Source organism: Pezoporus flaviventris, unplaced genomic scaffold (genome assembly GCF_033815535.1).
Source record: "Pezoporus flaviventris isolate CSIRO_AGI_PZ_B2104156 unplaced genomic scaffold, CSIRO_AGI_Pfla_v1 ptg000029l, whole genome shotgun sequence".
NCBI classification, from domain to species: domain Eukaryota; kingdom Metazoa; phylum Chordata; class Aves; order Psittaciformes; family Psittacidae; genus Pezoporus; species Pezoporus flaviventris.
This window is the reverse complement of record NW_026892577.1, coordinates 13176710-13195712: the sequence shown is the minus strand read 5'-3', so window position 1 is coordinate 13195712 and position 19003 is coordinate 13176710. Positions and strand designations below refer to the sequence as shown.

Genomic DNA, 19003 nt, shown 5'->3' with positions numbered 1-19003 from the left:
AGAACAAATAAACAAAAAAAGCCTCAAGTCCACAAACTATAAAGATATTTTAAAGTAGTAAGAATCCTGTCACCCATACCCCTCTCTCCCATATTCCACCACAGGAGAAAGTCAGGTATCTTCTTGTATTTAAAGAAAAAAAAACACAAAAACAAACAACCCAAAACCAACCCTCCATTAATATCACCATTTTCATCCAATAGTTGGATGAGTGAAGCTTTCTACCCTCTGACTACCCACTCCACAGGAGATAGTGTAAGTCCATAAAGTTACATAATTAGCACCTTAATTGTGATAAAGCAGTTCACTCTGCAATATATTTTTGATCCACCCATTTAGAAGAGTAAATCTCTGCATTTTCTCCTAGAACTGCAACATAGTAGAAGAAAAAGTTGCCCCACTATTACCTGAGAATTTTCCTCCACTGTAAGCCTGGAAGTACATTTAACTGTACTTTTTTTGTACGAGTGATACCATCAGTACAACTGGAGGATGCTCTCTGTTGATTAATAATACATGTGTGTTTGTGTATACACAGAGTAATCGCAGCCACTGTAGTAGTTCTGGTACAGTACAAGTTCAGCTGAAACTCTCTTTTCTTCAGTTATTCAGTAGCACACTGCTGGGCAGTAGCTTACATCTACATTCTGTGAATACTAACATATCCCTTTGGTACTCCTGCATATAGATGCCCTGAAGAAAAGCCACTCCACCTGCTATAGTGTCTTCCCTCTTTACCTTTCTCCCTTCAAGTTATACCCAATTAAGTATACAAACCAGCAGCACAGAGTAATGAACAGAAAATTCCCTGAGTTAGTATGAAAGAGTTACTTTAAACTTAAAAAGGACAGGGAAAAGAAAAGAAGCAAAAATATAGTGTCTATCCTGTGAGGTACAAAACTTAAGAACTAGCCAAAATACCAGTTAACTCAAATGCCTTAGCCTAAAGCAAATATCCAACACATATGCTGAAAAAGGGGCAAGAATAGAGAGTTAGCCAGATGAGATCTGTTTCCTCCTGTGGTTCCCATGTATCTGGAGAAACCTGGCATTCAATGGATTCTGAAGTTTCAGTAAACTGTTAATACTGTATGGTGGTATTACATAAATGTCTTCAAAATAATACTGCGTATCTCCTTCATTAAAAGGTAAGTCTATAGTTAATCCACAGCTATTTTTGACTAGTATTTCAAAGATGTGCGTCAGAAGCACCGAGTATTCCGAGTGCCAGAGTAAGAACTTATTACCCCCAGGTATACACGTTCTTTTTGGAGGGTGTTCTGTGTGCTTGTAGCAAGTCTGTATTTGACCTATGGTACTGCTTGTCAATCCAGTTGCCTTTTTTCCTAGAAAGACACTCTTTTATTTGATTTGTTGCCCTCAAACTTATTTGAGGGTTAACAAAAAAAAAAACAAACAACCCAACCCAAAACAATTCCCCTCAACACAACTTCCCACCCCAAACAAGCACAAAACTATTCTGTACTTATCACCTCTCAAAGCAGGGAGTAATACAGGAATATCGTCCATTCATTTGATAACTCCGGTTGTAGGAGACACTTATACATGGCTTCACTTCTAGCGGAGCAGCAAGTGACATTGCAGCACTAGTCTGTGCATGGCCTCGAGCCTGAACAGTAGACTGTAACGCAGCAGGGCAAGTCTGAAGTGGGTAAGATGCTGTATGATTAGATGATAATATCTGTTGACACTTTTGCTGCTGTGATGCCTGATGGTGATACTGTAATGAAGACTGATGAGCTTGGAGATACTGTGGTATGTGCTGTTGAGCATTAGCCTGCTGGGGAGTTGGAGCTGGGGTCTGAAATACAGTGTGTTGGGCAGACTGAGCATGTTGTCCTTTTTGCTTGTTTGCTTCCTTCACATCATTATCATGCGCACTAAACAAATTAAGAAGACAGAGTACATGAAAATAGATATTAAAATAATTTAAGCTCTTCTAGGTTAACATTTAAACCGCACAATTTTTAGAGTGCTCCACCTGAAAGCTTACAAAGCTTAAAAAAAAGAGAAAAAATAATTTTAGCCTACCCTTTAAATCATCTGTGATTTTAAAATTTGTTTCTCTAGAATACACTTTCTTTTCATCATTTCACTTCATTGCACAGCAATACAAAATGCAAATAAAGAGCAAGTACAATACAAATAATACAGAAGTATCTAAAATTACCAGTGCAATATAATCTACTGGTACTGCAATAAAGTGCCAGATTACCAGAACCTGAAATTAAAACTTATTTGCTGCTTCTACCACATTTAAGTTGAGTAAGAGAATATAGGGTTAAGACATTACATCAGAGGGTTCTTAAAGATGTACATTACAGTACTTAAAGATCGTATGTATACTAATATTGGATTCTGTTCTGGGGAGCGGAAATGCCTTTTTTTATCTTCTTCTCACCTTTTTTCTAGCCCACTGAGCACACTTCAGTTAGATGGTTTAGCTCACCTGAATTCCCTTTGATTTACACCTGTCTGAAATGTATTTAGCTGTACTCTTTCTCTTGCTCTTACACTGAGGTTAATCAGGTGCCACGTACATACTTCAGTCAGGCCTAAAATCTAGGGGGGTTTTGTACAAAACGGAGCAGATCTCTTGAAGACAGCTGGGGTTCAACCCCTCAATAGATTTTCCTGAAAGACTGCTTTTTATGGTGCGCTGCAAGGATGACCTAAACACTTCACCTTTCTCACACCCCACAAATGTTCCACAGCAGTTCTGAAAATTCTGCAATAGCACTCACATACTTTAGGTACTGTTCCTCTAATTACACACATTAGCAAAGCAAAAACAATGTCACACTTATAATGAATATGCCTTTCTTCCAGATATAGCTGTTCCTGTGCTTCTACAGAATACAAGTGTGTTTAGATCTGGGCAAAAGAAAACTTCTGTAGGAGGAAAGCAGTTATGGTGGGCATAGGTTTTGATCTTAAGGGTTAGAATAAAAGAACTTATTGTATAACAACCCTTCTCAGTAAGGTTTGGCATTTTTGTCTCATGTCAGCTGTATGTCTCCACTGTAGTGCAGAAACGGATACAGCAACATTAAATAAAACCTCCTGGTCACTTCCTCCCCCCAGAGTTGGCCACTCAGTCTGCATAATCTGTTTGGAGCGTCCCTTGAACTTCCAAGGGTTAGAGACTTCAGAATAAGTAGAAGCTCCTATGCCTTCAGTACTCTTCACTCTCTTTTTGCTCTCTGAGCAGACTACAGAGATTGGGAACAAGCTATTTAACAGATTCTCAAAGCATGCCAGAAGATGTTCAGTAGAAATGCAAGGCTGAGGTTTGTTGAAAGAACAGGAAAGAGGTTAGATCTGTTAAGATTTTCTTTTTTTGGAAAGAACAAAACAGTTATTACTTAACTATATTACCTAATACCTAATTATTTTTAGAATAGAAAAACTGAAATTAAAAGAAGAAATTTACTCTGAGTGCTAACAGCCATTGAACGTACCAACAGATCCAGAAATGGGCTTAAAAAATAAAAATAAAGCTGCTGTTAGCTTACATTAATAGTCGCTCAATACATGGCACTAGAAAATCCCAGGAGTATGCAGTAAGATGATGCAGTCGGGTAGGCCACGTTGGTGAGAGACGCAAGATGATCCTTGAAGAAGCTACACATGCAGTAGCAACTAAAGAAGGAGCATAATTTAAAAATGCATGATCTAGAAGAAAGGAATAAGAAAAGGATTAATTTAAGTTGGACATTGTCTATCAATGCAACAGAGGAGTCATTATCTGGAATACATAACTCACCTTGCAATGATACTTCCAGAAAGTAATCAGCATATTTTGCCATATATAACTTAGTCTTCTCTAAGCAAACCATTGGCCAGCCATCATGAAGATCAGTCTCATGGACAGCAATAGAAAGATAATAGTCGATGAAATGAGCAGCAGTTGGGAGGCACAAATTCCACTGAAATGTTTCTAGCAACAACAACTCCATATGAAGCAAATTCTGTTTTGTTAGTACCAAATTCATGTTAGTCATACAACCCAAGCTGTTCAGCTGTTCAAGTTTGGGAACACTGTCTTCCTTTTCTTCAAATTTACCTTCCGATGAATAGAAAGAGGAGGGGGAAAAAAAAAGTAAGTTTCAGCACAACTGAACTGCAAAACAGCTTGTATCTAATGTCTGCATTGGTCATATTTCAATTCAATGTCAAACAAGATTGAGACTTTCCTTCAGATGCAAAGAGACAAAAAGTGGTATGTACTATAAAGAGCTGTCAAACACTCTGTAGGATATTGTGCAGTGCATACTTCCTGTTGGTTTTCACACCCTGGCACACAGAAGTTGGTTGTGAAGTACTGCATATGCAAGTTTTTGTCACCAAATTATTTTATATGTCTCCGTCATCAATGAAATACCACAGTGATGTGCCTTGGCATACACAACACCGCAACATTTGGCTTTCATCACCCTCCTCCCCCCACACACCCTTTTTGTTTCTAAAACTCATTAAGAGTACAGCTAGAGCCCTAGCTAACGTGGCTGCTTTTAATGCCTGTTATGGTAGGCATCGGTTTAGATTTGATAGCTGGTAAGCCGCTCCTGCCCTTTAAACAAGTGAATTTCAGCAATGTACAGCTGAAAACCTACACTGCTATATACACTGTTTCAACTTTAATGCTGCTAGCAGCTTCAGCTTTCCTTGGACTTTTAACTTGTCAGGCCTGTATGGTTTTAGCCTGAAGCAAAATTGTGTATGTAGAAAACCCATTAATAAGAGAAACAAGTGTCATATTTCCATACAGTTTGCCATATGGTTGTGCTATTTCAATTTCATTGCAAATTCTTTCCATCTTACAATCTCTATTCAGTACTACATGATATGTTGTAAATGCACATTTTTAGGGAGTTTTGCAGGACTGAACATTCCCCCCCCCCCCCCCCCCCCCCAGCACTCAAGGTACTTATAGAGGACTTAATCCAATACCAGCCTCAGTCTCTTAGTTTTTGTTTCCCATACTCTAGTAATTACAGAAATAAAAGCTTCAGGAGTCACATCATAATTTCTCTTACTACTTCTGTAACCTTATCAGATACATCATGGTGTGATCTGCCTAATATATTGCATCACTGATTAAAAAGGGCAAAAGTTTAAAATAGCGTTCTGGTTTGTATTTTCTGAAACAATTCATGCACTGCTGCTTGGAAGAACAAGCAGTCTCAGCTTTTGGAGCTCTACTTGCAGCTTGTCACGAAAGATGGCAGAGGCGATTTTTTTTTTTTTTCAAGTTATAATTCTCTTCACAACATGAATTTCATTTGAAAGTCTGGCATTAGTTCAAAGCAAATCCATTTTCCTAAATGGATTACACTGGTTTCTGAAGCAAGGTTTTCATACTCAGCACCTTATCCTTTGCCAAAAGATTGCTGGCTGGTTGCATCCAGTCAAAGTTTACCCCAGAAGAGTCTGAAATAACCCTTTTCTTGTTTAACTGTTCTGTTAAATAGCTGTATCGGTGTGAGATGGGGATGGAATGAAAGGAAGCAGTATAGCAAAAATAGTCAACACCTCCATGCTCTGGTTTTCTAGCAGAGAGGACATGGAGCTATGATGCCATACATTTTATTTGAGAAAATTAAAATATTCAGGGAAACAGATCAGCAGAAACTGAACCAACAGTTAGCTCTGCTGCCAGGACCCATTTATCTGAATCTGCTGGTTTAAGAATAAATGCAGCAGGTATCCCAGCAAACTGTACCCATATTTCTTTGGGGACATCTAAAAGGGGTCCACAAATGTCAAAAGATGGATACACACCACAAGAATCTAGCTGAGGTCAATATATGCAGCACTGCTCATAATGAATGTTTGTAATTAATTCTGTTTTCAGAGTACTGTACATTCACTTTCATATTTCACCAGTATTACATTTTGTATGTGACAATACAGGGTCTATGTTAGCCTTAACTTGCTTAATGAATATTGCAATTTATGAAATCTGAAGTATTCCAGAACCACACATCACCATCAGCAGGGTGCAGTGCAGTCTACAGATGGTTTAATTTCTTTATCACAGTTATGCAAATTTCTTATTTCCAGCACTGGATCTACCTATTTTAAGAGGTCCTCAGAAAGACAGTCTTTCTATTCCTACAATACAGCTCTGAAAGTTCCCCCTAGAACAATTTGTTTCCAAGTATAAATATTAGTTTTTCATGTCAGTTTGTTTTTTGTTCCATCAGTTTCAACAGGTGCCAAAAGGACTCAAAACAAGAGTCTAAAGAAAGGCTCTACCAATTGGGCAAAACTGATACACACTAATATGCCCCTCTTTTATAACCACTTTGTTTCCCCTATCTGCTATATCCTATCAAGACACACCTTGTATCTGGCAGCAGAACTTATATTGCTCTAGTTAAACTTCGGTGCTACATACTTACTTGCTAAAAGTAAACAGGAAAGAGCAACCACATGCAGCTGCTGTATAGATATGTCATAACGATCCATAAAGAGGTCCAACAGGTACACAGCTAGATGTCGTGCAGCAGGACAAAGCCTGAACCGATTGCTCACAATGGCAATCAGATCTGCAAAGTATCTTCTCAGATGTAACTGCGGAGATTGTCCTTTGTAGGAGGGCAGCTTCAGCTCCTAGATGGACAGCAACATGCAATTTTGTTAAAACCATTATTTAGTTTAATTGGTATCAGATTAATATAGCTAACACTCTCAAACTTTTAATGGAATTTTCAAATTTCTCCCCTCTTCCTTCTGTTCCCATTATTTCAGCATTTCTTTTCACAGAACAAAATCTGTTATATAACAGAAGAACCAAGAAATAATTTGGTCCTGCATAATATTAGTGTAACAATTTTAAATTTAACACCTTTCAATCGGGAAAATGGTTCAAGTGACTTTAGCTTTTACCATTTCTGTTGTATTATCTCTACTGCAGAGGCTGTACCTCCCAAAAAGGAAACAGCAAGGGTATGTGAGTACTCCTCAGCTGCTTCAATGCAAAGTCCAATAGCTAACTCAACCCCCTCACACTACAGCTCAACTTGAGCAATCAGACTTTGCACTGAAGCATCTGCATGTTCCAATGCTACCAGATCTCTGCAGGTGCCTCCAGGAGAAGGGCACTAACTGGTAGCCGAAGGTAGTGATCTTAGGAAGAGGAATGGGGCATGCAATGTGTCAACATTTGCTGCATGCATGTTTAAACCCCGAGTTAATCTGACCTGATTGATGTTGCACTGGCACTGATTACAGTGTGCTCTCAGGTGTTTAGTTAAGCGTACATAAACCTCGCACTGTCTCAGATTTGAGGCGGGGACCCCACAAAACAAAAGCCCTACCAACACCACAGATGAGAAAAACCTGTGACATGGTATTTGGACTAGTAGAAAGAACATTCCCCAAGCTTCTGCCTAGTACCTCCTCTTGTATACAGCAGAACAGCAGTGCTGTCCTTTGTTATCATTAATAAATTTATGAGTTGGATTGTGCAGCCTACCTACTGTGTGTAAGTAGCATTTTGAGTACAATTACATTCCTGACAACATCCAGTTGGAATGGAGTCAGCCAAATTTTCAGATTCTTAAGGTCAAAGTTCTGAAACATGCTACTGAAGTGAAGAAAACCCCTAAACTTAGTAACCCCCCCAACACCTCCCATACCTATTAAGCTTTAGAATGCATCTTTCATAACGCTTTAGTTTAATAACACTAACTTTGGTAGCAAATAAATTATCCTGTCCTCCTGTCCCACCACCCCTACTTCAAGAAAGTCACACTTGAAAGAAAGATAATCCACTCACCAAGTACTATCAGGCAGCAAAAGTGCATTTTTAGTAGGCTCAGCCACTGTAAACTGTTTTTCAGCTCCAGGCATAAGACGTATTTTATTAAGAAAGCAGCCCCAAAGAGCAACTTTGAGTTAGCTGAAGTAACTTCAAAGCAGCATTACTTAAACCCTCTACTCTTGCTGCACCTAGTGTTTGTTTGGCTTTTGGAGATTTTTGTTCCAACAGCTCCACAACGCTTTCCTCAGAGCTTAAACTTGAAGCCATTTCCACATCCAGACAGAAGAATTAAGCGCCCCGTGACCCCTGTCCTTTTTTAAATGCAGAAAGGAGTCCGGTCACTCACAGAAACTGTCACGCCCGAGAACAAACAGCCTGAGCCTTAACTGAGGATAAAGCAAACTCCACCGAAGTCCGGTCGCCTCACTCTTTCCACGCCGCTTCCAGCCACGGGGCTGGCTCCGATTGTTCAGCCTTCACAAAGGTACCGAGACCGCCGCCGTCCCCCGCCGCCCACCAAGGTCCCCCGCTCAGACCCTCCTTCCCGACCGAATCCCCGCCGCACCGGGCTACCTTGTAGCGAAGCGCCTGGTGGATGTCGGCAGCCAGCTGTCCTGTCCACCACTGCGCCTCCAGCTCCATCGGCGGCGCGGCGCGGCGGCCGGGGCCTGGGAAAAGGGGGGGAAGCGGCACCCACTGAGCGCAGAGGGCAGAACAGAACGGGACGGGCAGCACCACCCTCGCCCCTTCCCCACTCGCCCCCAGTTAACCGCGATCAGCTGCCGCTCGCGCCGCGGGGCGCCCCCGTACCCCCAGCCCAGCTGTCCGCCATGCGAGGCACAAGTGAGGCTTGTTAAGCCGCCCCCTCCCGCTGCGGCGCAGGGCTGAGCGAAGGGGGCGCGGACCAGGCGGCGGCCCCAAGGAAGGACGGTGGCGCCCCAGCGAAGTTCGGCAGCACTTCCTCTGCTGAAGCCGCCACTCACCCTACGCAGCGGCGGGGCTGACGGCCGCGGCGGGGCCGGGGCACCAGAACGCAGCACGGCGTCCCGAAGGCTCCCCCGCCATCACGCGGCGCCGCCCGCCTCACCCATTGTTAAAGGGCCGAGCGGGCCGGCGTGTGTACAAAGCCAGGCAGCGCCCGCACGCGGCCGCCAGCCCACCAATCGCTTGCGGCTTTACAGCACGGCCCGCCTGCTGGGCGCCAATCAGGGTGCCGCGCTCACGGGGCACGCCGAGCTCTGTGCTCCGCGGCCAGGCGCGGGAAGGCTTTGGGCCCGCGGAGCTGCCGTAGCTGTCCCAGCGGTAAAGGCCCGGCAGGAGGAGCTGGGTCGGGCTTTCCCCGCTCACCCAGGGGGTCTCGGGGCCGCGCAGGGACCCCCGTCAAGGACTGGCGGTGCAGGCCCTTGGGGTGTTCCCGCAGGGTGTGAGGGGAGAGCCGGGTAGTGGGGCTGTCCCCGGCCCGAGCAAGGTGGTGCTTATCCGTCATAGCACCTGACGGCACCTTTTCACTTTTTTCCTCTTTTTTTTTCTTTTTTTTTTTTTTTTTTTTTTTTACCCTTGGCTCTTTTGTGTTTCAGTTGTGAGGTTTCTACCACGTGGAATGGTTGTAAAAACCGTCGGGAGCTGCATCTCGTTTGGCTCCTTTACACTTAAGACATGTAGAAAAGGACATACACCTCATGGGCTGTGAAAGCTATGAGAGTCAGGTATTAGACTATTTTGTGGGTGAGCTCTTGTTTGTTGCTAGTTAAACTCCCAGGGGAAGGTTTGTAATAGCTTATGTCCCACTTTTAAATAGCCTGTGCTATTCACTTGAGCTAAGGAGCCTCAGCATCCTGACAGTGATGATAAACAGGAGCTCCCACCTGGGCTTCTGGCTGAACAGTAGGTGCTGTGCACCTGTTTTGCACCTTTTCAGAAAGCCTTTTTCTAGATGCTTTCCACCTGCTGGTAACCCCCTGCTGTGGAGATCTTGCAAAATAATACTTGGTGCTTTATAGTGGTTTGCATCTTTGAATTCCCAAATACCCAAACAACTAGCTAATAAGAATGTAAAACCTAGTACAACAAGCAATGCAAAGCAATGAAGAAGAAATGCTTTGGATGCAGTTTATGTTGAGGTGGTGTGTTTTTTGTTTCTATCCATGCTCAGGCATGATTTTTTTTTTTTTTTTAATTAAGAAAATGGAAACCAACTTTTTGGCATAACCAGTTAAATGACTGCAGCCAGGGTTGTAAAATCCTGTTCCTTTAAACATGCGCGTCTTAACTTTAGTGGGTAGTCCTATGGACTGCAGTGCTCTGTTTCATCTGAGGAGGTGTGCTTGTAGGTGGAAGCCATAGTTTTTGAGAACATGCTTCCTGGGCAGTTTCCATTTATGACAGTTTTTGTTATATAATAGTTCCTGCTATTATATAGGAGGGAGGGGAGAACAGGAAAAGTTAGTATTTTTTGTGCATAATACATAATTGAGAAAACTCTTCCACAGTTTAATTAGCTACCTGAGCTCTGTGGACTTTTGACAAAGTAGCATTTTGCTGTTTTGATGGCTTTTTGTCTCATTTCTATAAATTCCTTTATAGGCAAGTGTATGCTCAAGCTGGTTTTGATACTTACACTGTTTTAAAATTACTTATTCTTGAAGAAACATAACACCAAATTTTGTATTTCAAGGGTAAGATAAATCTCAAAAGCAGACTTCTGATGGAGACGTTGTCATTCACAGAAACTTTATGGCCTTCAAGAATGTGTTGCCTGCTTGAAGAGGTGAAAGCTAATAAACACCAACATGCTAAAAACCTGTTACAGTGGGCCCAAGCAGGAAAGTGGTGTTTCTGCTCTTACATACTTGGAGAAATTGCTATTAGCACTGCTGCCTCCCACCAGAGCTATTTAACCATCATGTGCATTAGGCTGTTTCTAGACTGTTAAGTGAAGGGGGAAAAGAAAAAGTGTAGATACTTACTGGCTTATTTCTCAAGTGGGCTTGTCTGATTTGGATAGGAAGCATCATCTTTATCCTGATAAGGCTATGTACACTGAGAGCTATTTCATCTTCATATAATAATTCAGGAAAACAATAATGCTGCAGTTAACTTGCCACACTACAAAGATGACTGAACTGTGGACCTGCCAATTTCAGATCCTTGTAACAAAGATCCTTGACTGTTTCCTATTTCCACATTTCTATGCGCACATTGCAACCTATTTTAATTGAGCTCTTGCTCTTGTGAAGTTACATGTGTGTCTGTTTTTCATGCAATCAAAAGATAGGTTTGGAAAAAGCCTCATCATCCTGCCTGAGGCCAGCATTGCTCCTGGCATGCATTTTTCTGATCTTGCCGACATCCAGAAAATCACCCTATTGACAAAGCCAAAGCACTTCTGCACTGCCATATTATCTGCAGGAAGCATACATTTCACCTTATGCCTTAGTGCCAACTGGAGGAATTGAGAGCAGTCTTGAAGTCTCTAAACTGAGGCTTAATTTTTTCAGAGTTTGCAAGTTCACAGTTAAATGGTAATGGGAGTAGCACAATTGTAACAAGGTTAAGGCAGGTTCTTTGCATGTCTTATGATCAGTCCTGAAATATCCAGTGGTATTTTTTTTAACCAGTGCAGATTTTATCTAGCTTTGATGGTCAAGGCTGTGTATGGTGCTTGAAGTGTTCCTTAGTCCCCTGCCTATAAGTCAGGACAGAATCAAAGCAAACTCCCTAAGTCCTTGGAATAAACAGAGGATATTAATGATTACTTTCAGGGGCAGTAGTTAGGCTTTCTTTAGCAAGAATCTGGAAGTGTGAAGTTTTCCACTTATGTGTGGCACATGGAACCTGAGAGGACAGAAAGCAGGACTGAATGTTAGGAAACCGTTTTGAAATGGGTATCATCTTTCTGTGAATGACCATGAATCACCTAAGGAAATACATGTGTCTCAAGGGGGAAATGAAATTGGCTGCAAGAACTGCTGTATGTGCTTTGAAAGGGTGCCAGATAGCAAGAAACACCATTATTTTTGGAATGCCACAAGAAAAATTATGACCCTGAATTACATCCAAAACAGGCTAGAATGCAACCTGTGAAATCTGGACTAAAATGCTTGTAACATTTTTGTGGAATCTTCTAAAGAGGATGCTGCCAAAATCTTACAATTTATGGACCTGTAATTCACAGGTTATAGTCCTAATACAATTTCAGACATGGTGGGTGAGCTGACTTTTCTTCGTAGTTACTGGGAGGTTAGATTGTATCTCATGAGTTGATGCATGTATTTATGTGTTTTTTCCTACCCTAAATTTTTGGTGGTGGTTCTTGGCCTGTGGAAAAAGAAATACGGCTTTTAAAATACAAATGAAGAACTTGAAGGTAATTGCCAAGTATAGGAAATACTCTGATCTTGAGAACTACCATTTCTGTACATTAGAAACCTTTTCCCCTTCCTAGTAACAAAGGATCCATTTCTGGTATATAGTTCTTAGTTTTAATGGTACATCAACCACAGAGTACAACAGATTCTAAAGACTGTCATGTTGATTTACTTTTATGCTTGCTGTCATAAGAGACATCTTTGAAGTCTGGATTTTTCTTGACTGGAAAAGTGAGAGGAATCGGTCACTTCAGCTACGTAAGCAGAGTCCAGGATAGAAACTGAATTCTGGGGTGACATAGCAAGGAAAGAAATATTTAAATAATGTCTCAATCCCTATGTTAATTGTTCTTTTATTTATTGCTTCTTGCTTTTGTTTTGATGCTCTTCGGTTGTTCTCTTCTGAGTAAAGTGATGGTAATTCTTTAAAAGGCATTTTTGAAGAACTGATTTTTTTGAGCTATGATGTAAAAGAATCGTAGTTTTGTAGAACTGAGCATTATTAAAAGAAAAAAAAAAATCCTCCAGACTTTGTTCTTGTGTTTCTTGGGGCTGAGAAAGTTAGCTCTGCTTTTGTTACTGTACTTGTTGATCCTATTTTCAAACAAAGGCAGCATCTGATGACATTCGTTGCCATATTTCAAGGACATTTAATTAAAGGGAATGAATCATTCTGAAGAAAGGACTGTAACTACTCAAAGGACTCTTTTGCAGCATGGTGGTAGATGAAATGTTGCATGTCAATAAAAAGAATTGTAACACTTCAGAAGCATTTGTGGGCAGTCTCCAACTGAAAGTACTCCAGGGTTGTATTTATAAATGCCTGTACTGACTGTTAAAGGTACTCTGTGGGTAAGATTTTCAAAGATGTCTGGGGATTTGGATTCCCAGAATAGCTACTAAAATGTGATTATCAGATTTGAACTTTACTGGTAAATATCCTTTGGAACTGTTGACTTTAATTGTTAATACAGCTATTAAGAGAGAAAAGATCTGACAGTGCTTTGGCTTGAATGATACATGTCTAACATGAAACATTTGAACAAACAATTTGGTTTTAAGTGTTTTCCCATCCTCTGGGAAGCTATTATAAAAATGTGTGCCATTAATGTTTTATCTGGCATTAGGATAAATGTATATGGTTTTGATAATGTGTTAGGTGAAGGAAATGTCCATATACAAGGAAGAGTGTTGATGGATGTAATTTGTACTGAGTGGTTCTTGTTTTCTGTAAGTCACATTCTCTGTTCAGGAAATAACTTTGTCAGTAACAAAAAAGACCAGAGGAATTTTGCATCTAAGCATATGTACTTCCTGCTTGGAAGGCTTCAGCTCATTTGACTGGAATTAGGAAAGCTTACTTGTCGTGCAGTAAGCTCAGGGATAGAGGGGTAGAGCAGTTAGTGATATGTTGTTCCTGTCAAACATGTTTTGATTTTAGTTACATCCACAGAATTTAATAGGGTGAAGTTGCCTGTTCCTTTTCATTTCAAACTGAAGGTCCAGCAAAGGTATTTTTTTTTTCCCCTATAACATTCAGGGCTGCCAAACTAGAAGCCAGCTCAGGCTACCATAAAGTTAATGCTTCTGTCTCCTAATGGTTGCCAAGGAGGAGAACTGCATGCAGGCGTGGGCTCACATCCACAGGGGGAGCTGGCTTTTGCTATGCTTCTTGTTGAAGTACTTGATTAGTAGGTTTTCACCTCTGTAGCCAGGCACAAGTGGAAAACTTCACGCTCCCAGTTTTTTGCCAATGAAAACCCAACTGCTACTACTGAAAGTAACCATTAACATCCTCTGTCTGTTCAGAGGACTTAGTAAGCTTGTTTTCAGTCTGTCCTGATTTACATGCACAAGGTTAAGGCAGGGATGCCTAAAACACTGCCCTTCCATTTAGGTAAGGGAAGGCTGCTATTAGGTCCTTCTGGAGCTGTCTTTTTCTCTGGGCTGAACAAGGGTATATCATTCTGCCTCTCTTCAAAGGGCAGGTGCTCCAGTCTCTAACTGTCTTGGCAGCCATCTGATAAATTTGCTTCAGTTAGTCAATCTCTTTGTTGTACTGAGTGGAGGAGGGGGTCCCAAAGCTCGATGCAGTATTCTAGATACGGTAGTGCTAAGCAGAGGGCAATAACTTCTTTTGATTCTTTTGTTGTGCTACTGTTAATGTAGGCCAGATGCTGTTAGCCTTCTTCAGTGCTAGGGCATACTGTTGGCTCATGTTCACCTTGCTGCTGGGAATCTTCAGCTTCCCTGTAGAGCTGGCTGGTCTATGTTGCACTTTCCTCTAGGATGTTTGCCAGGGTCACAGTATGGTTTGCTCTGTGTCTATGAGGGGGGAAAAAACAACGACAACAAACAAACAAAACCCCAACCCACAAAAAACCACACAAAACCCCCAAACAACAAAAAAAGAAAACCCACAGCAACAAAACCAAAACAAACAACAACAACAAAAAAAAAACCACCCCCCAAAACAAAAAAAACACCCCAAATGCCAACAGCAAATACAGGCAAACAAAACCAACCCAATGATAACTAAAGAGTTTAGCAGACTTGGGGCTGTGATAAATCCTGCCAAATCCCATGGGGTTTATGTGTGTTTCAAGTACTATGCTCCTTGGTCTGTTATTCAGGAGTGCTGTAATTTACTTGGTTGTGATGAGCTTGTGGTTTGGGGTGGCGTTATGTAGGAATAGTATACCCGAATCTGATCGTAAGATCACAATGAAATCTGGGATCTGGTTCTGCAGCAATGTCTGATGGATGTGGCCAATTTTGCATTTGACAGCCAGAGTCCAGGAGCCTCATAATGGACACAGGAGCTCCTGTGTCTTGCTATTGCTGAAAGAATTTGAGATTTTTGTATGTTTGGGACAAGTTTTACTGCCAGGCATGTGGTCTTGTGTTGAAGGAGCTTTTACTGCCAGGCCATGTGTTGGAGGAGCTGTTCAACTATATCATGTCTGGTTAGTGTATAGAAGTACCTTTCTCAAGCTTTATGGAGAGATAGACCTTCACTTCTGCTTCCTAGTATCTTATGCTCTTTGGTGCATAATTGTCTAGTCATAGCACATCTAGTTGAGATGTGTTAATAGACATGAGTCAGTACTCTTTATTTTCACTCATTGCATTGTGACTCATTACACCCACTGTGCTATTAAAAATGCAGAAACATACCTCCATTTGGATATCATTAAAAGCACTGTGATGATGGGTTTAAAAAGTGTGCTAAATGAGCAATCCAGTTGAAAGGATACCTGGATGAAAGGGTAAAATGAACCCAATTTGTTTGGTTTCACAGCTTGTTGCTAGTGGTACTCCCTCAGGAAACATCCCTGTGGTGTGTCCCCCCCCTGTTTTATATTATGGTCTCTGTATGGAACTGTTTAATTAACGCATATGCAGATCTGTATAAAAGCTGAGCCCTGAACAGGTAGTTAACACCTTGTAGGAGGAAGGGTTCAGTAGGAAGTATTTTTTCTGTTTAAATTAGTCATCACTTACTGTTTCTCTAACAAGAGGGAAAGAGACAGTATGAAGAGAGGTTCTGCTCTAGGAAGAAAAGGGCAGTCTCCACCACTGCGTGCCACTATCGAGAGGAACTGGTGAGACATTGCTTTTTCTGCACCTTAACCAACCTCAGACTTTGAAGAAAAGTGCTGTCAAGAGTCAGTATGCGTCAGTGACTGGGCTCTGTTTAGTTGCTTTGCATACTGTATTGCTGTGATTGTGTGCGCAATTTCTAATACAGTTGTATGTTTGTTTTCCTGCCCCATTAATTTGAGGACAATGTGTAAGAGCCATTTCTTTTGCACTGCTGGCAAAATGGAGCCACATTTGCTTAACATTTTGTGTGAGAAACACTACATATGAAAAAACTGATAAAAATCTCCATCACAAGTTAGAGATATCAGTATGGTAAATAAACAGTATCTGTGAAACACTCATACATTACCATATTTTAAATTTGTACAAGATTCTCTTTGGCAAGAAGACAAACTAGCACTTCATGTTTCTCCTCTCACTAATGGCCTCAGTCTTAAGAAATGCCAGCTTGTGTTTTTTGTTTAAGTGGTGGTCCAACAATTTCAAAACAGATGGCAAAAGTCGATCTTTGTGCTTGAATCATTGCTTTGCTTAGTATGTGACTGTGATTGGAGTAGGTATTGCTTGTAAGAAATAATTTGATTGATACTGCTGCATGTTTGTTTTGTGGAAGTTTGTTACAGTTTGTAAATTACTCTTCACTTGCAAATGCTTGTATTCTTTTGAGTTTACCATCTGCAGTTTGCATGTTACTATGTTACTTAGCTATAAGAGCCAAATGTCATTATTGTTGTTTCCTGGTTGTAATTAACCACCAGAATTTAATTGGAGTGGGCTCTGATCCTCTTTTGAGTTTTATGAACATAAACAGTGCCATTTAAAGTTATCCTGTTGCATGCATCAGTGTGCATGCTCAAAACTTGCTTTTTATGTCTGTGTGGTGCTGTAGGGGAGCAATAGCTCTGGACTGCAGAAGGTGAAGGGAAATGCCTCTCAGTAATGTTGGATGAACATGTGGCTGCAGGTGACTGATCGGGGCGGGGGGGGCATATGGTGGGATGAATTAGAAGGAGAACAGAAGCAGGTGATTAATAGGAGTGACCATGAACTAGTAAATCCTTAGAGACTGATGTCCTGAGCAGTGCTCAAACACTGATATGCTTGGTTGGGGTCACTGTGGAAAAGTTGACTCTTTAAACAACATCAGATGTTCATTGCACGAGCAATATGTACATTACATTACAGGGGCTAATTTGGAGAAAAAGCATGTCAGATTAGACTGACTTTTCCAGCAGTTAGGTTTCACTGCCTGACCGTGTTTATTAAAGATTTCAGGTAAGCATTTCCATAGTGTTGATCTAGAAGTGAAATGGGGAAAAAAAAAAACCCAACAAACAAACAAACAAATGAAAAACAACCCCCAAAACCCACCCACATTTTACTTAGATTTAAATTATTAATTTTGTTATGAAAATCAGAGGTATAATGCTGCAGACACAGAACCACTGGTGCTTGAGCCAATTTGGGCTGTGGTTTAACAAAATAGTAAGTTAAACTTTCAGACTCCTACAAGAGGTTTAAAAATGTGTTGCTCCATGAGTCAAAGCTTTGATCTGGCATAAAGTTTCTCTGATAGTTTGCCTTTGTTTAAAACACTTATTGGGTTGTGCTTGTGCTGTTTATATCAGCAACTGTCTCTTAGTGCTGCAGTTACTTTATAGTAATGGTATATTTAGAACAGGAATCACCTGTTCTCTGACAGCCAACATAAAGCTTGCATAAAATTATAAAGCCAGTATAAGCTCTGCAGTTTGTAGTCTTACTATTTTAATCACATCAAAATGTGATCTGTATAGATCACATATATATATATATATATATATATCTATATATATATATCTCAAATTTCCACTGCTGGCTGATCCAACAGCACATAGGTGTGGTATTAGTGGCTATGGAACCCTGGTATTACTTATGGCTAAGAACATTTGCATCCTCTGTGTTCCTGAGTTTCACTTCCTTGTTCTGCAAAAAAAGTTAGCTGTGGCCCAGGTAACTGAGTGACAGTCACGCCATGCAATCACTGGATGTAGGTAATCCTGCAAATCATCAAAATGCTTCCATTGAAATCAAACAAATGACATGAGGTGAGGTGGCAGTCTTTGTCTTAAAAAGTACGTAAGATTGAACAACTATTCAAGTAGTTACTGGAATCAGAAAGACAATGAAGACTTTGATTTTTTTTACCATCAGTGGAAAAGATTGAAAGCTGAAATTATTTTTAAAAGATAGAGTGACATCCTTCTAGCTCAACTTTGTGGAACTGTGATACAGATTGGCTGAATTCAGAGAAAAAAACACAGGAGAAGTAATAAAAGAATCTCCTGTTTTGCTTCTGAGTTCAGATTAGGTCATACTGAATATAATTTCATGGTGTTTCTCTAAAGGTTTGTGAGTACTTCCCTAAGCCAAAATATATGTTTTTTGGCTGATTAATGGTCTGCAGTTAAATGAGGGCAAGCAGTGAAACATTCTGAGATTGCAGAACATAAAGTAAATTGACAGAGCTCTGCAGTGTAGCTACGACATCCTTCTCACAAAAGGAGAAACGTTTCACTGTCCCCATCTTTGACTGGGATTTTGCATTTCCCATGAAACTATTTCAGTCATGATCTAAAATTTAATGATAGCAATGTACATTTCTCTTAAGACATATTTTGGGCAGAGAAAACAAGAGAGAAAGCCAGCAACATATGATCAGAGAAATCTCCATGGATCTGTAATACTTCATGGATCATGAAGTAGGAAAAGTTGGGTACGTGGATGTAGGGGAAGTTATATGCAATGCATGCATCTGTTTTAAACTATTTTCAACTTTGGATAATTTGCAACATAAGTCTGTCTAAGTTTATAAAGATTAATTTTATATTGTCATGGAATCATCCCTGTTTTGTTTAACTGTACCATGAGAAGCAGTTAAATGAGCTGAGCAGTACTGCAGAAGAGCACAGTGTTTGTCATGCCTTCCTATTTTTATCTTCTTCCTGAAACCGAGGAATAAATGGCGTAACTCCAACCAGAATTTTCTTGTGATCACCTAAACTACTTACTTAACTAAGAGCCTGATATGGAGAAAAAATCTAAATTTGGAAAATGAGGCGTAACTTGAGTTACTTTTTGAAGTCATTTAGAAAGAGTTCTCAGGAGTAAGATTCCAGGGTAATTACTCCTGTCTGTCAGGGGCCTGCCCTAGAAGCATTGCCTAATTTGACCTGCTTCCAACCAGCTAGGAAAGCGC

The 19003-nt window shown here is 40.7% G+C and overlaps 1 protein-coding gene across 3 annotated transcripts; it reads right to left on the bottom strand.

The window, feature by feature from the left end:
- Positions 1–1204: 1204 nt before the first annotated feature.
- On the bottom strand, positions 1205–8924 carry CCNJ (cyclin J). Of its 3 annotated transcripts, none has more exons than XM_061459072.1 (6): positions 8776–8924; positions 8366–8460; positions 6429–6639; positions 3788–4087; positions 3537–3696; positions 1205–1901 (listed from the first exon to the last, which is right to left on the bottom strand). In XM_061459072.1, the coding sequence occupies exons 2-6, from the start codon at positions 8432–8434 to the stop codon at positions 1490–1492; spliced, it is 1152 nt and encodes a 383-aa protein (XP_061315056.1). In that variant the 5' UTR covers positions 8435–8460; positions 8776–8924; the 3' UTR covers positions 1205–1489. The 3 variants fall into 3 exon arrangements, with proteins under 3 accessions (XP_061315056.1, XP_061315057.1, XP_061315058.1); XM_061459073.1 differs by having other exon boundaries at positions 7808–8460; positions 8776–8824; XM_061459074.1 differs by having other exon boundaries at positions 8139–8460; positions 8776–8824.
- Between the last annotated feature and the right edge of the window lie 10079 nt (positions 8925–19003).

Excerpts from the sequence above, each read along its gene's own strand:
- CCNJ (XM_061459072.1), bottom strand. The coding sequence starts at position 8,434 with ATGGAGCTGGAGGCGCAGTGGTGGACAGGACAGCTGGCTGCCGACATC. Across the intron at positions 6,640-8,365 it reads ACCAGGCGCTTCGCTACAAG|GAGCTGAAGCTGCCCTCCTA; the intron begins GTAGCCCGGTGC and ends CTGTCCATCTAG. Across the intron at positions 4,088-6,428 it reads TTCCTGTTTACTTTTAGCAA|GTAAATTTGAAGAAAAGGAA; the intron begins GTAAGTATGTAG and ends ATTCATCGGAAG.